Source organism: Amblyraja radiata, chromosome 33 (assembly GCF_010909765.2).
Source record: "Amblyraja radiata isolate CabotCenter1 chromosome 33, sAmbRad1.1.pri, whole genome shotgun sequence".
Classification (NCBI taxonomy): Eukaryota; Metazoa; Chordata; class Chondrichthyes; order Rajiformes; family Rajidae; genus Amblyraja; species Amblyraja radiata.
The window spans coordinates 13592474-13614286 of NC_045988.1; the positions used below are offsets into that span (position 1 = coordinate 13592474).

At 42.7% G+C, this 21813-nt stretch overlaps 1 protein-coding gene across 3 annotated transcripts in view; it reads right to left on the minus strand.

Moving 5' to 3' along the window:
• LOC116991254 (CXADR like membrane protein) overlaps positions 1-21813 on the minus strand; it is a 110038-nt gene that overhangs the window by 22343 nt on the left and 65882 nt on the right. For all 3 annotated transcript variants that reach the window (XR_004416720.1, XM_033049718.1, XM_033049716.1), the window contains exons 2-3: positions 12551-12699; positions 2388-2592 (exon numbers count right to left, since the gene is read on the minus strand). Coding sequence is in view for 2 of the 3 variants with exons in the window: in XM_033049718.1 (XP_032905609.1) it covers positions 2388-2592; positions 12551-12699 (354 nt within the window). In the remaining variant the exon portion in view is untranslated. The remainder of the gene's footprint in view (positions 1-2387; positions 2593-12550; positions 12700-21813) is intronic.

Here is a 21813-nt window from a genome sequence, read left to right on the forward strand (position 1 = left end):
ACACAAGTTTGTTATGAACATATGTTTTCATTATATATATATATATATACTAGACTAAGTGGGACCCGTTGGGTCCCATGTTCACACGGGAGGGCTGGTCCCCCGACGCAATATTCCACCTCTCCACCAATTCCAATATTGGTGGCCAGTAGGGGGGCTTTCTGGAGTGCTGGTATGGGTTTTTGGGGTGGCAGCTCAGTCCCTCAAGCCTGATCTGCTGGCAGCTAACTTACGGCTGGTGAGCTGGCAGTTGACTTATGACTATTCCTTGAAATTCCATTTCAAGCAGGGTGCAATGCCACCAAATTCAAATCCATGTTCCTACCATTTCAAGCAGGGTGCAAGGCCACCAAATTCAAGTGCAGTTTCATACCACTTCAAGCAGGATGCATGGTCACCAAATCCAAGTGCAGTTTCATTCCACTTCAAGCAGGGTCGAAGGCCACCAAATTCAAATGCAGCTTCATACCATTTCATGCAGGGTGAAACCACCATAAAACCACACAAAACACCAAACTCACAGTTCAGTAGACATTCAGTGTGTTTAGTTGATTCACAGCTCAGACAGAGTCATGACCATCATGCAGAGACTGAGCCGCACCCACACTTCCGGGTTTTATAACCCCTCCCCCTCCCACTGGAAAAGGTGTGGCTTTCAGGGCGTGATTGACGAGAGAGATTCTCAACATTTTTTAAACACTAATAACACTTTTATTTTTCATTGATGGGAAGAATTCTCTGCACCTGCTCAGCGGAGTAAGATGGCCAAAAATCACAACCGTAAGTGGTAGCATTTTATCTTAAATCAATATACAGTGCAAACAGGAAGTAAGTGCATTTGTAGTAGTGCCTTTTAACTTCAAGCCAAAGCACCCAAGCCACCATTTGCAGTAAGTAGTGCCTTTCAACTTCAAGCCAAAGCACCCAAGCCACCATTTGCAGTAAGAAGTGCCTTTCAACTTCAAGCCAAATCACCCACCAACATTTGCAGTAATTAGTGCCTTTCAACTTCAAGCCAAATCACCTGCCACCATTTGCAGTAATTAATGCCTTTCAACTTCAAGCCAAAGCACCCAAGCCACCATTTACAATAAGTAGTGCCTTTCAACTTCAAGCCAAAGCACCCGAACAACCATTTGCAGGTAGTGCCTTTTACTTCAAACAAACCATATTTTCATTTTCAAACCAAATTAAGGGTACACACAGTTGTGCAGACATTTGTTCAGTATTATTCAGAGCTCATAGAGACATGACCCTTGGCTTCATCCATCTTGCAGAGAGTGAGTGAGGCACACCACTTCCTGGTTTTATAGTCCCTCCCCCTCCCTCCAGCAGGTGCAGCAGAGAGAATGGTGATTTTTTTAAACTTCAAGCCAAAGCTCCCAAGCCACCATTTGCAGTAAATAGTGCAATTCAACTTCAAGCCAAAGCACCCAAGCCATCATTTGCAGTAAGTAGTGCCTTTCAACTTCAAGCCAAAGCACCCTAGCCACCATGTGCAGTAAGTAGTGCCTTTCAACTTCAAGTAAAACACCCAAGCCACCATTTGCAGTAAGTAGTGCCTTTCAACTTCAAGCCAAATCTCCCAAGCCACCATTTGCAGTAAGCAGTGCCTTTCAACTTCAAGCCAAAGCACCCAAACAACCATTTGCAGGCAGTGCCTTTTTACTTCAAACAAACCATATGTAGATTTTCAAACCACATTAAGGGTACTCACAGTTGTGTAGACATTTGTTCAGTGTTATTCCGAGCACAGAGAGACGTGACCCTTGGCTTCATCCATCTTGCAGAGACTGAGGGAGGCACACCACTTCCTGGTTTTATAGTCCCTCCCCCTCCCTCCAGCAGGGGCAGCAGAGGGAATGGTGATTTAAAAAAAAAACATTAATATCTCTCTGATTTTTCATCTATGAGAAAAATCCTCTGCACCCGTAAGGCGGAGAGGGGCTCTGAGCGAGGTGGCCAAAAATGACGGCCGTAGGTGGCGGCGTTCTGTCGGAAATCGCAGCACAGTGGGCCAAAAGCGGTCAAGATTAGAGATTTAGTAATATAGATATGAACAATAGAGTATAGGAAGCCAAAGGCTGATGTTTAAGTGCGACAAAAACATGAAAATAAGCAACCACATTTTATAAATGGGAAAAGGTGTGTGGCTGCTTTTATTTTATTAGAGACATGTGCTCAAAAATATTTTATATATTGAGATAATTCCCTTGGGCCTACTGAATTATAATTCAGTTCCAAACTCAAAGCAAGAATGCATGCCAGTTATTTGTCATAAATCTTGAGCTCACCAAAATGTTCACTATTTAATGCCTTAATATTGAAATAACATATGCATATTAAATATGCTATATAATCTTATTGATATCTTTCCTGGTGCTTACCCAAGACCACAAGATTAATGGCAGATTTCAAATCATACTCTCCTGCATTTTTCACTTTGCATGTGTACAGTCCAGAATCTGTCGCCTGCAGGGAAGAAATTTTGATGGAAGCATCACCCATCAAGTAATCTGCTGCAAAGGAGATTCTCCCTCTCTGCTTTTCACTTACGTTCTCATACACAGAGCCCGACGAATAAGTGATCACCTGTGAATCAAACAGAATGGAAATTGATCTGTAATAGCAAAACATAGAATGAGTCCCTATATTTGGAGATGTTTGACATGTTTGGGTCTCTCTTGGATATTCTTTAGGATTCAGTAGCCTCATCCAATCGAGATTATAGCTATCTTACTGTCATGTTCCAAATTGGAACTCCACCATTATCCAATTACATCTCCGCCCACCCAAAACCAAAGAGATGAAATGGGGTAGGAGATAACTGCAGATGCTGGTTTACACCGAAGATAGATACAAAAAGCTGGAGTAACTCAGTGGGACAGGCAGCATCTCTGGATAGAAGGAATCGGTGTTTCAGGTTGAGACCCTTCTTCGGACTGAGAGGGGAAGGGAGATTTAGAAGGGTAAGGTGTGAAAACAAGAGATCAAAGAGGATGAGGTTCATCTTTTTCACATCATATCCTCACCGATTCCTCCCAGATTATATCATTCAATTACTCGGTAAGGGTAATTTGCAGTCACCAATTAACCTGACACAGATTTGGTTTATGGGGGAAAACCAGACTGTGTGGGGAATAACCTATGTGGTCACTGGGAGAACCTGCAAACTCCACATACTGTAGATAGCACCTGAAATCAGGATGAGACTCTTGGTTGCTGGAGCATCGAGGTAACAACTCTACTAGCTGTGTGATTTTGACACCCGTATCCTGGTGATTCTCTTCTGCGCCCTCTCCTAAGCTTCTACATCCTTCCTGTAATGCGACCAGAACTGCACACACTGCTCCAAATGTTGGCAAACCAAAGTTTATACAGCTGCAACATGACTTCCTGACTCTTTTACTCAACGTGCCAACCTAAGAAAGCACATATGCTGTATGTCTTTTTTACCAGCCTATCTCTTTGTGGTGTGTAGGAAGGAATGGCAGATACTGGTTTACACCAAAGATAGTCACAAAGTGCTGGAGTAACTCAGCGGGACAGGCAACATCTCTGGAAAGAAGGAATGGGTGACATTTCCGTTTGAGAACCTTCTTCAGACTGAGAATGGGGGGGGGGGGGGGGGGGGGGGGGGGGGTGGTGGGAGACCAGAGATATGGAAGGGTAAGGTGTGAAAACGACAGATCAAAGCAGATGGTGATCGTACATGTGGATTGTGTTGCTACTTTCAGGGACCTATGGACATGCACCCAAGATCATTCTGTACATCTTGTACACCAGTGCTTCTAAGTGCCCTGCCATTTACTATATATTTTCCTCTGGCTTTTGACCTTCCAAAATGCAACATCTCATACATGTCTGGATTAAACTGCATCTGCCACTTCTCTGCCCATATTTGTAGCTGGTCTCTATACTTCTGAATCCTTTCACTATCTTTCTAACCATCCACAACTTTGGCAATGTTTGTGTCTGCAAACTTGCTAATATCCCAAACTACAGAGATCACAGCACGGACCCTGAGGAACATCACAGATCTCCAGTCAGAATAAAACCACTCCACCTCTATCCACTGTCTTTTTTAGCTGAGCCAATCTGAGTCGAATCTATCAAGTCTCCACAGATCCCAGATGCCCTTGATCTCTGGATCAGTCTTTACTAAAGTCCCTGTATATAACATCCACTTCCTTGTAAAGTATGAAACTTAGGTTAAGTCAGCCTCACGATAAAATCACTGAGGATACAGAGAAAGATAGATCACTTGGACTTCAGAAAACTAAGCTCAGTAAGAGGAAGAGTCACCAAATATTTCCTGAAGCAAATGACCAGCAGATCTAACCCTAACCACAACCCTACGTCAACAACGATCTTCTGTGGACTTTGATTGCATCTTCATGCTTCAGTTTTGCACTGCTATAGTCTGGTTTCCAAATATTACTTTAATTTAGTTTGGTTTAGTTTAGAGGTACAGCGTGGAAACAGGCCTTTCAGCCCACGGAATCCATGCCGACCAGCGATCCCCATTACACTAGCACATGCTACACACTAAGGACAATTTACAATTTACAATTTTTACCAAAGCCAATTAACTTACAAACCTGTACGTCTTTAGAGTGTGGGAGCACCCGGGGAAAACCCACGTGGTCATGGGGAGAATCTACAAAATTCGTACAGACAGCACCCATAGTTAAGATCAAACTTTGGACTAAGCAGGAACTTTATCCTGTGCCACTGTGCAGCCCAAATACCATAATAAACAAAACCATGTCATTAATTACTGATTAATAATTTATGGTATTGTTGATTTTTGTATATTTGTTTGCTGGGTTATTGCATTAATGACATTATTGTATATTTATTTGTTGTGTTATTGTTGCAAGTAAACATTTCATTGTTCCATTTCCAATGCATATGAAAATTAAGCAAGCCTATGAATAAAATTAAAATATGTAATTCAATTTCATAATATTGCTCACGTGTTACCATCATTGCATTCTGCTTCAATCAAAGCCTTATAATCCCCCACAAGCTCACAAAATGGCAAATTTAAATAATTTAGTTCAACACATGTTAATCTGTTTTAACAGTCCAATGTCTTTAGATAAAAAGGCTATGAATCAGAATGTGAAAATAATTAATATATTTATATAGTGTGGAACGGATAACTAAATTTCATAATGGCCAACATGGCATTCAGATATTGCCAAAAAAAGAATCATCCTTGTATGAAGCTGCATAAATGATTCTAAACTCATGAATTGAAGGAATCCACAGGGAATGCAATGTTAATCATGTTGCTACTGCTTCACCACAGGATATTTCATGTTTAAATATGTCCTTTTCAAAGGCACATCCCACTGATTCAAGCCTTCAGAAAATGTAACATGTTTGAAAGTGATTTGTAATTGGACCATCTGTGCACAGAATATTTCCATGAATTACTTTTTTCACTGCCTTTGATTTCCGTCTATTTCCGTGGCAGTAGCACTGATGATCACACATTTTGATGACAGTGATCAGTACAACCACTTTATCCTGGTGTCAATAATTTCCCAGGCCACTTAATGTGACTTCCACGCCAGTCGTGCATAAGATGGCATCATTCACTCTTCTACAATCCTTTGTAATGTCATGCAGCACAAACATATCATGCGTTCATAAACTGTTGCCAGGGGGTTTCTTGGTCTAGTTTTCAGTCCCTTCATTTTACCTGCTCTCCTTGAGACTCCAGGCAGCCCCCCCCCCCCACACACACACTGTACTGACCCATACCTAAGGCCCCAATGTCCATGTAACTCCTGTCCGAAAACAGCCTTGATAGTGTGCACTTCCACCACCCCACCATGCACCAATGCCTGAGAATCCTCCATCGCTGCAGAGAAGAAGGTCATCTTAATCGGCAAAGTCGGACTTCCTTTGACCTGTCCTTGTCCAATTAGAATTCTAAACCAACCTAACTGAAGGGCGACACAGTGGCACATCAGTAGAGTTGCTGCCTTACAGTACCAGAGACCCAGGTTCGATCATGACCTTGTGGGCCGTCTGTACATAGTTTGTACATTCTCCCTGTGACTGCATGGAATTTCTCCAGGTGCTCCAGTTTCCTCCCACACTCCAAAGACGTACAGGTTTGTAGGTTAATTGGCTTGTGTAAATTGTAAATTATCCCTAATGTGTAGGATAATGTTAGTCTACGGGGTGATCGCTAGTCGGTGTGGACTCGGTGGGCTGAAGGGCCTGTTTCTTGTGATGTCTGTGATGTCTTTGTAATGTATGTAACAGAATATTCCTGGTGGTGGCGCGACTCGTTGCAGCGGCCCCTACAGCCTGTCTGTCTTTTTTTTATTTTTGTCTAGTTAAATGTAGTGTTTGTGTTTTTTTAAGCTTGGTTTTAAATGTGTATATGTGGGGGGCGGGGGGGGGGAGGGGAAACCGTTTTAAATCTCTTCCCTGTACGGGAGACCCGACCTTTTCCCTGTCGGGTCTCCGTTGTCGTTGGGGCCTAGCACCGTGGAGCGGCCTCCAGCCTGAACGACCCGGGGGCTCGGGAGTCTGCGGAGCTGTGGAGCTGCGGTCTACTCGCCATCGTGGGGCTGGCCGGCCTCGGAACGTGGGGAGCGGTGGTGACTCGCAGCTGCGACTCGACTCCTGGGGCTCGGAGGCTCCAGCAACGCAGCCGCAGGTCCGGTGGACTGGGACATCGGGAGCTCGCGGGTCCGGGGGGAGAGAGAGAGACCGCTTCCCGGAGCTCCCACAACGCGACTTCTCCAGCCCGTGTCGCGGGGTTGGAACGACCTGGAGCGGGGAAGTACATCACCCGGCACGGCTTCATGGCCGTGGGACTCACCATCGCACGCTGGGGCTCCGACCTTGTACTTTTAGACCGGGAGCGGGGCCGTAAATCGCCCCGCGCGGCCTAAAATGGCCGTGGGACTTATCATCACCCGCCTGGGGCTTGGACATCGGGAGAGACATGGAGAGCAGGGGAGAGAAAAGACTTTGCCTCCATCACAGTGGGTTCACTGTGATGGATGTTTGTGTGAACTTAATTGTGTGTATGTCTGTAGGACATTGTCTTTGTTTGTATGGCTGTGGAAACAAAATTTCGTTTGAGTCTCACTGGGGCTCAAATGACAATAAATTGTATTGTATTGTATGTATTGTATATATAGAAACTCGTGCATGAGCCTCGTGACTGAGGTCAAGTGACCTTCAAGATAAAAGGCAGTGATTGCAGAATAAACAGGCTCTTGCTCTGGAACACAAACCCGGTGTGGACGTGTCTTTTGTGCTAGTCACAACAAAGCCTTACCTCAGACGAGAACACCTTACATGGTGTCAGAAGAAAAAAAAGAAAAAAAGGGAAAGAAGTAGAGGAGAGCAAGCCTCAAGCCTCCATGGAAGAGAAGTAGTAGAGGAAGGTTCAAACAGGACAGTGGAGCCACTACCGGCGTCGAACAAGACCGACGAAACAGGGTGAGCCCGGCCGCAAGGAGTGTCAGCCCGGTCGTGAAATGAGCAGCAACAGCTGAGCCAGCAGCAGTATCGGAGGTCTGGAGTGGCCAGCGGTGGAGCGAGGTGCAGTCCCGACGCAGGGGAACGGTCCCGAAAAGCAGCGGGACCGGCCCCGAGAAAAAACGGCTGCGAACGGGGCGTAGGGTACATACCCAGCCCCGACAAGAGGTGCAGTCCCGACGCAGGGGAGCGAGATGCAGCCCCGACGAGAGGTGCAGCCCCGACGCAGGGGAGCGAGATGCAGCCCCGACGAGAGGTGCAGCCCCGACGCAGGGGAGCGAGATGCAGCCCCGACGAGAGGTGCAGTCCCGACGCAGGGGAGCGAGGTGCAGTCCCGACGCAGGGGAACGGTCCCGAAAAGCAGCGGGACCGGCCCCGAGAAAAAAAAAACTGTGGGGAGCGGTCCCACAGAGAAGCGGAACCGGCACGGAGCACACCAAGCCCCGACGGCAGGTGCAGTCCCGACGGGAGAAGCAGCGACCGGCATGGCAGCAACCAGGTGAGCCCGAGAGCCAATGGTGGGCAGAGAAGCGGGACCTGCAGAGAGGTGAAGTCCCAACGGAAGAAGCCAAGACACAGATACAAATGTGAAAATTATGTAGATGTGCTGTAAAAACACTGTAAAAGTGATGATGAAATGCTGTAAACATATCAAAATGCTGTATGACATGTTAAAAGAAGAGGGTCTCTCCCTAATGGGTTTTGCTTACCTGATAAAAGATTGCATTCGGTACTGTTGTTCTTTTCCACTGATATACACTGCCACTGTACTGTGAGTTAAAAGACTGCATTCGGTACTGTTGTGATAAAAGGAACATTCTTTCCAGGAGAAAGGGGGAATGGATGTAAGAACAAATGTAAGAATACTATAGAACGGGGTTCTATTAGTTATTAGTGTTCTGTCTGCAAAGGTGATTCGGGTATACTAATTAAGGGGCAATCAATGTTTTGGTCTTGACATGCAGTTCATTATCTCTTCTCTTCTCCCTCATCGAGGCCAAACTAAGTTTGTGTCTGTTAATTGTGTTTTCAACAGCTGCAGGTGATCACCGCAGTTCATTATCTCTTCTCTTGTCCCTCTTCGAGGTGATCAACCAAACTAAGTATGAGTCTGGTTGATGGAATAAAAGGGGAACCCCATGTAGCAGTGTGTAAAAAAAACCCTGGATAGCCGTGGATGGACCATCCACGCCCAGGTGGGAGAAACCTGGAGAGAGGAGCCCGTCTTCCAGAATCCAGCAGTAGTCTCCTAGAAGGGTCTTTAAGTAGGAGAAACCTAGTCAGAGGAGCCAGTCTCCCAGGGGTGAGAAATGGCCAGAGGAGCCCGTCTCCTAGATGCCAGAATAAGTCCCCAGAAGCCTAGCTAGACGAGAGGTGGGAGCCAGTCTCCCAGTCGCAGCAGAAGGCAATTGAGAGAGGCCCTTTGCTAGAGTGTAAGATTAAAGTGGATATCAGGGGAGATGATAAACAGTGAAAAGGGGAGATGTAAGATCTTTAAAAGTAAAGAGGAAGATGTAACACCTTAAAAGTAAAGAGGGCGATGTAATGTCTGTAATGTCTTTGTAATGTATGTAACAGAAACTCGTGCATGAGCCTCATGACTGAGGTCAAGTGACCTTCAAGATAAAAGGCAGTGATTGCAGAATAAACGGGCTCTTGCTCTGGAACACAAACCCGGTGTGGACGTGTCTTTTGAGCTAGTCACAACAAAGCCTTACCTCAGACAAGAATACCTTACACACGCTGTATCTCTAAAGTTTAAAGTCTAAAGGTGTGACAGCTTTCTGGCTCAAAATATGCAGATAATTCTTCCTCTTCTTTTATGTCAGTACCTCATTCTCCATCTCATCAGCTCTGAGCCAAACTTCCTCACATTACAGAGATTTATTTCTGCAGTAAGTCTTGGCAACACATATCTCTTCATAAAATTCCATACACTGTATATAGCTTCCACAATACCGCCCCCTACTAATCTTGTTTTGTATATTTTAAGTTATAAAGTTTTATGTATTTAATTTTCTTGGTAAAATTTTATTATGTTTTACACTCAAAGTGAACTAACTGGTTTAAATATTTATCATGAAAGATTGATGTGAAGCAGCAGTGGAATTTGACCAAGTATTTATACAGTATTAAAGACTGCGTGGCATTGAATAATAGTTATTTTCTTATATTAACATCAAATGTCTTAAATATAATGCAAATCAAGAAAATCAAGTCAGGTGGTTCCTTTAAAAAACGGAATAAGTATCAAAGCAATGGAAATTGGCTAAATGAAGTATTATCTGACTTGATAGCAGTGCATGCAATAAAAAGCTTTTGACTTGTACCTCGGTACATGTCGCAATAATAAACCTAATATCATGAGGCAGAATGGATTAGAAGGTCATGCTGAATGGGCATGATTGAGAAGGGTGACAAAAATGTCACGTGTATCACTGTGGTAGAATTACATAGGATGTACAAGATCTATCAAAAAAACTACCTATCCAAAACACAAGAGGTCCTTGATATGCTGATTAATAATTTAGTTTAGTTTAGAAATACAACACGGAAACAGGCCCTTCGGCCCACTGAGTCTGCACCGACAAACAATCCCTGCACATTAATCCCTCCTTCTTTCACCTCCGCAACATCGCCAAAATCAGATCCTCTCTCACACCTCCCGCTGCTGAAAGACTCATCCATGCCTTCATCTCCTCCTGACTGGACTACTGCAACTCACTTCTCCTTGGCTCCACCTACATCAACCAACTCCAACTGGTCCAGAACGCAGCCGCCGACTCATCACCCACACCAAATCCTGGCATCACATCACTCCAGTCCTCAAACAACTTCACTGGCTTCCCATCTCCCACCGGATCACCTACAAAATCCTGGTCCTCACCTACAAAGCCCTCCACCATCTGCCCCCCCCCCCCATATCTCACTGACCTCCTCTCCCCCTACCAACCCTCACGGTCCCTCAGATCCACATCAGCCGGTCTCCTCTCCATCCACAAGTCCAACTTCCGCAGTTTTGGGGACAGAGCATTCTCCAGGGCAGCTCCCAGGCTCTGGAACTCCCTCCCCCAACTGATCCGCAATTCCGTGTCCCTCACCATCTTCCAGTCCCGCCTCAAGACCCATCTCTTCACCTCTGCCTATCCTTAGCCCCACGTCCCCCTCCCTTTTCATCTGTGCTTGAATTGCCTCATATTGTGTTTTGAATTGAATTCTGTCTTTAATTTGTGTACTAGTCATGTCTCTACTATTTATTTCATTCCGCTTACATGTTTTTCCTCTACTTGCTAAATTTTTGTAAGGTGTCCTTGAGACTCTTGAAAGGCGCCCATAAATAAAATTTATTATTATTATTATTATACTATCCTACACACAACTCGGGACAATTATATTTATACCAAGTCACTTCACCTACAAACCTGCACATCTTTGGAATCATAAAATCTAGGAGCAGATTTAGGAACATAGAAACATAGAAAATAGGTGCAGGCGTAGGCCATTCGGCCCTTTGAGCCAGCACCGCCATCCAATATGATCATGGCTGATTATTCAAAATCAGTACCCTGCTCCTGCTTTTTCCCCATATCCCTTGATTCCTTTAGCCCAAAGAACTAAATCTAACCCTCTCTTGAAGAAACTAGGTCATTCAGCCCATCAAATCTAATCCGCAAGTGTGGGAGGAAACCGAAGATTTCGGAGAAGACCCACGCGGTCACGGGGAGAATATACAAAGTCCATACAGAAAGCACCCGCAGTCTGGATCGAACCCGGGACTCCGGTGCTGTAAGTGCTGTAAGGCAGCAAGTCTACCGCTGCCCCACTGTGCTGCCCAATACTTCTCACATGTAATCAACAATCTAATCTTGTTGTTATCACATTACTTCTTGTGTGATCGAACTGCGTGCAAATTGATTGCTTTATTGTCAACATTACACATTGAAAGTTCTTTATTGGTTATATTGTTGCTTGCGGTGTCCTGAAGAGGAATGTTCAGAACATCAACTGAGCCACTGTGGTCTGCAGGCTGCAGAGATCTGGTCAAGTGCTGTATGGCAGCGCACTGGTACACCACTGAAACGCCATGCCTTACGGATTCTCCTCACCCGCCTCCAAAAATATATCGGGTCCAGCTCAATGGGTGTGATTGTCCGAAGTTTAGAGCTCAACCAATCTCCATGAGAAAGAAAAAGAAACTTACAGGGCAATCAACTTAAATCTTTCAAAGTAACATTGTCGTAGGCCCAAACTCAGATCACTTATCCAGTTTGTTTTTGAGTAAATAAACGCAGCTGTCAGGTTTGGCTTTTTGGATACATATTCTATCACTGCAGTGAGGAATATGTTTATATTAATTCTAACTAACCTCATTATTAAATACAAGGTGAAAAAGGGAAACAAATGAAAGAAAGATTGACAATAATGCCCTCCTTTGTTCACGAGTCAAAATCCATAACATTCATAAACATTCTCATAACCTACCTTTTAACCACAGTGTATTCTCTGAGTAACTGTAATCTATAGATGCAGTTTCTGCAAACTGCATCAGTAGATTCCCAATCAAACCTTTTCTGTAATTGTTACAGCAGTTGTCAGGGAAATGTCAGTATAGAGCATATATAGAACCCATGGTTTATTTACACTGGGAATAGTCTGGGGCACACGTACACAGAATGATTAGGATCTGGTCACTTATACGACTGCTGCCATAGCCTTCAAAGGCATTATTATATAACTGAGCCTGCGTGAGCCAGAAGAAACCTTATCCAAATGCTTAAGTTAATATTCAGTGTCAAGTTATTATTCAGTGAATATTGAAGGAAAAATCGCCTGCAATTCTTCTCAATGGAGAACTTGCTTCGAACAACAATTACAACATCTGCTTCATTTAAAACACATGTGGAAAAGGGGTAATTTGAAAAGTGATGAATCCAAGTCAATTATGGTGAAAAGTGACAATTCTAAGAAAGATTAATGCAAAAATAATAAATATTGATTTGGAATATAAAATATTTGCTACAGAAATACTCACCACTTTCTGATTTCGGTCAGACTCCTGTAAAAGCCACTCAATATCCAGGTTCTTTGTTACTAAATGACCAAACCGATGCTGACATGGTAGCACAACATCCTGCTCCTCAATCCTCTTTATTTCAGTAGCAGTCGAGAAGCAGATACAACCTACAACAGAAAGAACGCGTAGAGTAAGTGCAAGGAAGTACGGAGTAACAAAGAGTAACTTGAAAGTGTGATTCTGAAACCTTGCAGACCGCCATGACTTGCATCGCCATTAACATTCCAACTCTAGTTAATCTCACAGGAGTGACAAAATCTCATTTAAATAAATGAAGCTGTCTGAGGTTTATAAACGGGAACAGGTAATTTGCCCTGTTCAGTTCAAACCATACTTAACATCTGGTGGAGAGACAAAGGAAGCAATGTTGACCTGTGGAAAAGAACAAGCCAGGAACCCATTGACTTCCAAATTCGAAGGAGAAAATGGAGTTGGATTGGACACACCCTCAGGAAACCTGACACAAACATCACCCGGCAAGCCCCGAAATAGAACCCCCAAGGAAAAAGGAAAAGAGGTCGCCCAGGAACAGTTGGAGAAGAGATGTCCAGACAGAAATGTTTGAGAGTGGGCTCAACTGGGGAGATCTCGAAAGAACTGCCAACAACCGAGTGAGGTGGAGGACATATGTCAATGGCCTATGCTCCTTAGAGGAGCAAAGGGCTTAAGAAGAAGAAGTTCAAACCAGCAACTTCCTTCCATATTAGCAAAATACTGTATACAACCATTTTGAACACAGCCTCTTTTTTGTCGAATTAGTTAACGACCTCTTAATTGTATGCAGTGATATACGATACGATGAGATACGATAGAACTTCATTTATCCCAGGAGGGAAATAAAAATACAGAAAGATAATGAAATGTATTACCAGCAACAATACGGTTGTGCTCATCTGTCTGTAATCAACAGATAATTCAGATGATGTTCCTACCAAACAAGGAACTGCAGTAACATTTAGACTATTTACACATCTCTGATGGTTTACATTTTTTTACCTGCTGGATGTGTTAGGCAAATTGCTTTTCTCTTTTGTTAGAAATTCACAGATTGTTGTTGGATCCTTACATTTCCCTAATGGGCCTGTCCCACTTACGCAACTTTTTCAGCGACTGCCGGCACCTGTCATAGGTCGTTGCAGGTCGCCGAAAATTTTCAACATGTTGAAAATTCAGCGGCGACCAGAACAAGATACGACTCTTTGGGCGACTACTCATGACCATACAGGCTTCACCCCGCAACATGTTGGCGGGGTGTCACCTGTATGGTCGTGAGTAGTCTCCTCAGTCACCCAAAGAGTCGTAGCGCCTTTCTGGTCGCCACTGGATTTTCAACATGTTGAACATTTCCGGCAACCTGCAACGACCTATGACGGGTGCTGGCAGTCGCTGAAAAAGTCGAGTAAGTGGGACAGGCCCATTAGGCTCCTGTGAATCTATTCTATGAAACCTGTCCTATTATTCCTATCATCCTATTGACTATTACCCATTACTTTTACATCCTTTGTATCATAAATGTACATGTGTATCCATACCCGAGTCTTCAACAAATTCATTAAAATGACTTTGTTATAATACTCAATGATTCCAAAATAATTTGAGCAATGCTTAAAGCAACACTATTGATTCCCATACCAGTGACGTTGGCTCAGGGTAAGAAGTGGGAGGAGTTATTACCTGGTGATGATTTATACATTGATTACAATAAGCTGCATATTCTTGTGTAGTGATTTAGTTTATATCACTAAATGTTTTGATATTCATGTTTATTCCTCTTCCTTTTTTTTAAAGTTTCATTAATGAACGCATTGAAACTATTTTATAAAGCACTTTTAGAACCATGCCAGAGGTTTTTGTACTGTAGCCAGAAGTGCAGCATGATGCAACTGGTTTGGCGCAACCTTATCCATATCAATTTAAGCAAGATGACCCATCCACCTAACATTAGTTTGAAGCCTGGATTTCATTTGTTTTCTGTTTGGCTGCTCTACTCCTCTCTATTGAGTGTCATGTCTCATCTGCACTTTTTATGCGCTGACAATTGAAAACAAACAATCAATCAAATCCAAAGGTACACAAAATTGCTGGGGAAACTCAGCGGGTGCAGCAGCATCTATGGAGCGAAGGAAATAGGCGACGTTTCGGCCCGAAACGTCGCCTATTTCCTTCGCTCCATAGATGCTGCTGCACCCGCTGAGTTTCCCCAGCAATTTTGTGTACCTTCGATATTCCAGCATCTGCAGTTCCCTTTTGAACAATCAATCAAATCCATGTTGTTCTCTAAGTGTGTGTGGATTAGGTTTTGCAACACCTCTACTGATTACAGTTCAACATTACAGAAACTATAGCAGCATACAAATAACATGAGCAAAAACATCTTCAAATCACTTTACATGGATGGGCAAAGCAAATAGTATTTCTGTGATTTAAAGCATAATCAGTAAAAAATGTTGGTGCCCTATTTAGAGCTGGGAAATTAGTTCTTCATTCACTTGAATCATTCCTAACAGCTCCTGCACTGATTATTATAATTGTTGTTAAAAAAATTGGTCTTCCTATTGCCAATGTATTTTTCCACCTAATTCAATGATAAATGTTCTGACAAATTTGTATCATTATGTAACATGGATGAGACTCTGAATCATTTACAGATCCACAGGGCATATCGCAAGTCTCACTGTCTAAGGATCTAAAGCATTCTCGGAGGGAACCCTCAGTTATGTCCCAGAGCCGACGCTTTGATTCCATGATGCTCGTCATCACTACGTCCACCTCTAAAAAAATGATGCTTCCTCACTGCTGAAATTCTCATCCATACCTTTGCTTCCCCTAATGCTCTTCTGATTAATATCTCAATGCCCTTGGTGATCTGCATGGTCTCCAAGTCCACCAACTGCACAGATGTAAAATTATACTCTCTTAGTCCAGTCCTTTGTACTTTCATCATTATTTTCCCACCATAAAGCCTGTAAACCAATCCAGAAATTTAATTCTTCCAAAGCTAGCTTCTTGCATGGCCACCTGGCTCTGCAAGCTCCCACAACACAGACCATCTTTGGCAACTGTGCATTCAGCCACATATATCTTATGCTCATGAATTCACTTCTTGAACCACCTATCCTCTCTTCGAAATCTCTTCAGAACTCATCTCTATCGTTGACTCCACACCTTCTTCTTTGGCTCTGCTGTTATTTTTTTCTGATTACCCTTTTGAGAACTGCATAGGGACATTTTCCTACATCAAATACATTTATCACATTCCCCAGCAATAAACATGGCCATGGGAGAGAAAACTCCTTACCACTTACTCACCACATTACACTGCCTTTGTAAATTGCGCGTTTCTAAGCTTCCCCCCAGTCTAGTTTCAGTAAAAACACTGAATCAGAACTGCAACATTATTTACAATTATTTACAAGGTGAATGTCTGGTTTGCAGCCATCCAATCCATTCTATGCATTTTGCACCTAATTGACAGGGTCTGCAGATGGTCTTTTTCTTTGCTTGTTCTTATTCTTTGCTTGCAAATTGTATCCAGGCTCTAGACACACTGGCACCACTCCGCAGCTTGTCCCAGCTCTGCAGAGAGCAATTCCAAATTGACCAAATCTCCCAGCAGCCCTGAAGGTTTTACCCCATTTTGAAGTTCTAGCCTCACCAATTTAGCCAGGACTAACATTTTCTGGCTTAATAAATGAAGTCAGAAACTTCACCACCTGGACAATAAAACATCCAGAATTGGTCATAATTTTAGACTTCTCAACAAATGTCAGCAAAAGTATGCAGGCATAAAACTTCTTGACAAGACACTGGCTGTGTTTAAAGATGGAATAATAGTTTGTCTCACTGTGCCAGCTGGACTATTCAGTTAGCAAAGAAACCAACATCATTAACTTCTCATGCACCGTGGTACATCTTGTGAAGACTTCTTGTTCAAACAAAACCAAATGGCACCTTTGCAATTGCAGATCTTCAATTAATATATTCTTATTTATGATGGACCATGTATAGCAAAAAATGTACAAAATAGAGAATAAATGATAAAGGCATCCCACAATTTGCTTCAAATGTTGTTTTAAAGGTTCATGATTTATGATTCAATGTAAATTCTAAAAATATAATACATTCTGACATTCAAAATTAGTAATGGAATGCAAAGTGTACAGATTTAAATTACATTTTAATAATATCATACTCAGTATTAATGATGCGGTAAAAGGAACATAAATTTAGGAAAGCATAAACCATTATGATATTAATTTTAATATAGTGAACCATTAGATCTATTCCCATAAACTACAGTATTGATTTTAAACAATTTACTTCTGATGAGCAGCAAGACTTAATAATGTATTTCAATTTTATGTTGTTACTTTTTAATTAACATTTTGATTATAATTGCTATTACTTTAGAATTAACAAGGCTCACACATAACAACTATATTTTGATCTATTGGTTGGTTTATAATAGCATATAATTATATAATGCATTTCATGCCTCAAAATGTCCCATAATGACAGTATGCAGCAAGATTTTGCACTGAGCCACACTGGGATATATTGTGAATGAGCTTGGGTAAAGAGGCAGAGAAGTTCATGAAGGGCATTCCTAAGCCCGAGGTTAGGGCCTGGGAAGCTGAAGTCATGGTACTAGTTGTGGGGAGATTTAAACTGTGAGCTGGGAAGAAAGCAGTACTGCTGCAGCAAAGTTTTTGAACTGTTCTAACGCTGGAGGAGACGACAGAAATGGAAAAACATGAATCATGAAGGGTTTGAAATCATGATACCAAGTTTTAAATCAATCTTAGCCAGAATTCAGTGCTAGTCGGCAAGTGTTTGAGTTCGAGATGAACAGGACTTCTTGTGAGTTAATATACTCCCGCTGAGGATTGGATGAATTTAGGTGACAGAGTTGAATGAAGGAGACTGGTTATGAAAGTCCAGGTGCCATCAAGACTACTGGTAACAAGTATGAGCAAAGCCAGGGTCGATAGCCCAAAGTTGGCTTACGAGGGCGAGGTGGACATAGACAAACTTAGTGATGGAGCAATTTTATGACCTGAAGTTCACCTAAGGCTTCAGAAAATAGATCAGTCTAGCACAGGAGCAGGTAACTTGGCCTACAATGTTTGTGCAGTCCATCATAAGTTTATACGTTCATAAGTGATAGGACTAGAATTTGGGCCATTCAGCCCATTGAGTCCACTCTGCCATTCAATCATGGCTGATCTATCTCTCCCTCCTAACCCCATTCCCCTGCCTTCTCCCCATAACCTCTGACAACCATACTAATCAAGAAGCTAAATTAAGATGCTAATTTAAATGGCACATCTGCCTGCTCATGATCTACATCTCAGAATTCCTTGCCTGTTCATGTATCTGTCTAAAATCCTTTAAAAACATTGCTATCATAATGGGTTTCACCGCACCCCATGCCAGCATGTTCCAGGCACCTACCTGGAACACTCTCTGTCTAAAATTCTTGCTATATTAATCTCCTTTATACTTCCTCTTTCACCTCAAAGTTATGACCCTGCCCATGTCTCTCATAGATGTAAATACTTATACAAGAACGCCCCTCAGCTTCTGGTCCGCCAGAGAAAACAGGTTTGTCCAACTGCTCCAAATACTCTATAATCTAGGCAACATCTTAATAAATCTCTTATGCACCTTTTCCCAATCTCCACATTCTTTATGTAATGTTGCAATTAGAACTGCACACAACATTCCAAGTATGAACTAACCAAAGTTTTATATAGCTGTGACATGTTTTCCCAACTTTAATAGTCAATACCCCAACCGATAGGGCAGCACAGTGGCGCAGCAGTAGAGTTGCTGCCTTACAGCACCAGAGACTGGGGTTTGATCCTGACTGTGGGTGCTGCCTGTATGGAGTTTGTAGGTTCTTCTTGTGACAGCATTGGTTTTCTCCGGTTGCTCCAGTTTCCTCTCACATCTCAAAAATGTACAGGGTTTTAATTGGTTTTACTCTGCACACATCTATGAGATCACTCCTTATCCTCCTGTACTCTGAATAAAGTCTTAAGCCTCTGTCCCACTTTCACAACCTAATTGGCGACCTCTGCCGAGTTTGCCCTTGACTCATGCTCGCAGCATGGTCGCCACAAGGTCGTAGGAGGTCGTAGGAGGTCTTCGTAACTCTTCCTCACGCTCGTGAGTGGTCTCCGCGTACTCGTGGCCTCAAATAGGTCGTGGCGTTTTTTCCAGCCTGATAAAAAATGTCCACGAGTTAAAAAAAGGTCAGCATGGGAAAAATTGATACATTTATTCGTAGGTAGCTCGTAGGTAGGTTGTAGTAGGTCGTGATGGTAGTCGTAGGTAGTCGTAGGTCGGTAACTGGCCCAAGAGAAAAAATGCAAACATGACATAATTCTATCATGTGATCATTTTCCACTCGTAGCTGGTCTTAGGTGTGGAAGACTGTCGAAGGGGGGGGGGGGGTCGTAGGAGGTCATAGACATAGTCGTAGGAGGTCTTTTACTTCGACGAGTGAACACGACCTTGACATTTTTTTCAACTTGTCTAGGGTGTTCTAAACTCGTGGATTAGGTTGTCCAAGTGGGACAGGCCCTTTATTAGACTGCTCAACCTCTGTCTTTAGTTCAGGCCCTCAAATCTTGGCAACATTCTCGTAAATCTTCTCTGCACTCTTTCCAACTTAATAACATGCTTCCTAAAGAAGGATGATCAAAACGGAACCATTTCCATGTTGTATCTTTCAAATCATTCTTTATTAGAGCCACCTAGCAGGGACCCACTTGACACAAGTGGTCTGGAAATTGATTATTGTATTTACACAGATAACAATTGTTTCCTCAATGTAAACACATTTGTTAGAAGGAACGTCAGACAGGGCCTGGGCTGACCTCACTAGTACGCAGATTGGAAATAAGTAGATAATGAGAACTGAGTTTGATGCATTTTGGAAATACTGTAACAATAACGAGGGGAAAAGAACAGAAAATTCCGGATATGCAAGTTAGGCAACTTTTCAAACAGAGAAACAACTTTAATATTTTAGGTCTAAAATCCTTCAGCAGAACTGGAAAGATTTGGAATGTAGCCCGTTTTAAACATGTAGAGAAGCAGGGAAAAGGGGGAATGAAGTAAAAAAAACACAATAAGGTAAATCCACAATAGGGTGGAGGCAGGAAGATAGAACATAGAACAGTACAGCACAGGAACAGGCCCTTCGGCCCACAATATTTGAGCTGAACATCACTGCCTACATGTAATCCAAATCCCTCCATTTCCTGCTTCTTAAATGCCTCTTGTATAAGGAAAGAATTATTAACAAAAAGAGAGGTTGGTGTAATGCAAAGTGAACGATATTGTTGCCAGTAAAAGTTGGACCCATACAAACTACATGGGAAAAACAGTTATTACCAAGTTCAAATGTGATAAGATGTAGGTGGACATGATCCAAAATTACTGAAGCCATTATTGAGGCTGGAAAGTTGTTAATTGAAATAGTGGAAATGTTTCTTACACATTTAAAAACAGAATGGCAAAGAAAAGGACCAGCCATTTGTGCAGATGGCCGATCATGGATAAAGTGATATAAAGGCCAGGGAGAATTTTTAGTTTTATATCTAGAACATAGAATACTAAGGAAAGAGACAAGGTTAAATTCACACAAAAAAAAACATATTGAGGCCACAGGTGGTGTATTCTATACAGTTTGGGGCACTGCAATGCCAGATAGATGTACAAGCAGTAAAAAAAAAAAGATGAAGCCCAAATTGTATAAGGAATGACAGATTGAAATTCAAAGAAAGACACAAAATGCTGGGGCAACTCAGAGGGTCAGGCAGCATCCCTGGAGAATGTAGATATGTAACGTTTTGGGTCACAATCCTTTTTTGACAGATTGAAATTGCTAGGCCATCTAACCTCTCTCTTTATTTAGTCTTCTATTCACAAAGCAATTTAGTTTAGTTTAGTTTAGAGATACAATGTGGAAACAGTCCCTTCGGCCCACCGGGTCCATGCCGACCAGCGATCCCCCCACACACTAATGCTATCCTACACACATTAGGGATAATTTACAAATATACTGAGCCAATTAACCTACCAACCTGTACGTCTTTGGTGGGAGGGAACCGGAGCACCTGGAGAAAACCCACACAGGTCATGGGGAGAACGAACAAACTCCGTACAGACAGCACCCGTAGTCAGGATCGAATCCGGATCCCTGGCACTGTAAGGCAGCAACTCTACCGCTGCACGACAGTGCCGCCCATGATTGTTACAAATTGTTACAAATTGGTATAAAAAATAGAGATGGGAAAGTACAATCAGTGTTTATAAGGTTTGCAAAGTCAAGCGAAATGTTAAACCAGCAGTTTTTTCTAGAGAATATGAGAGACCGCAGAGGATGGAATCTGAAGCAAAAACAAACTGATGCAGTGTCTCGACCTGAAACATCGACCATCCCTTTGATATCACATTTGCTGCTTGACCCTCCGAGATCTTCCAGCAGTTTATATTTTGCTCCAATGTTTTCCTCAAGAACCTGCTGAGACAGCTCATGATATCGCCACGGTCAACCAACTGCAAACAAGTCAAAATCACTTTTGCCAGGGTGATTACGTAATTATCAAATATTAGGAAATTAAATCCCGAAAGGAAGTTTAATTCACCTAATATGAGTGTGTCATAGAATTGTGCAACACAGACACAAGCCCTTCAACCCGCCATGTCCATGTTGTCCTTTTTACTCATCTACACTAACCACAAATGCCCACATTAGGATGGTATCTTTCTATGTTTTGCATATTTAGGGCAGTCTAAATACCTCTTAAACATAGTAATTGTATCTGGTTCCCTCACCTACTCAGGCAACACATTCCAGATATCAACCACTCTGTACCACATTGAAGTCAACATTATCAGTCACCTCCTTCTTGAGGTGTTGTAATCTCTGGCAGCTGCTGTACTTAGTACAGGAGATGCAACCCATCCTGCTAGCTCCTCAATGGTTTTGTCAGCATGGTTTTGTATGTGGGAGGTCATGTCTCACAAATCTGATTGATTTTTACGAAGACGTGGTCAAAAAGGTTGACGAGGGCAGAGCTGTAGATGTTGTGTACATGGACTTCAGTAAGGCATTCAACAAGGTTCCGCATGGTAAGCTGCTCTGGAATGTTAGATCACATGGGATCCAAGAAGAGATAGCTGAATGGATAGCAAATTGGCTCCAT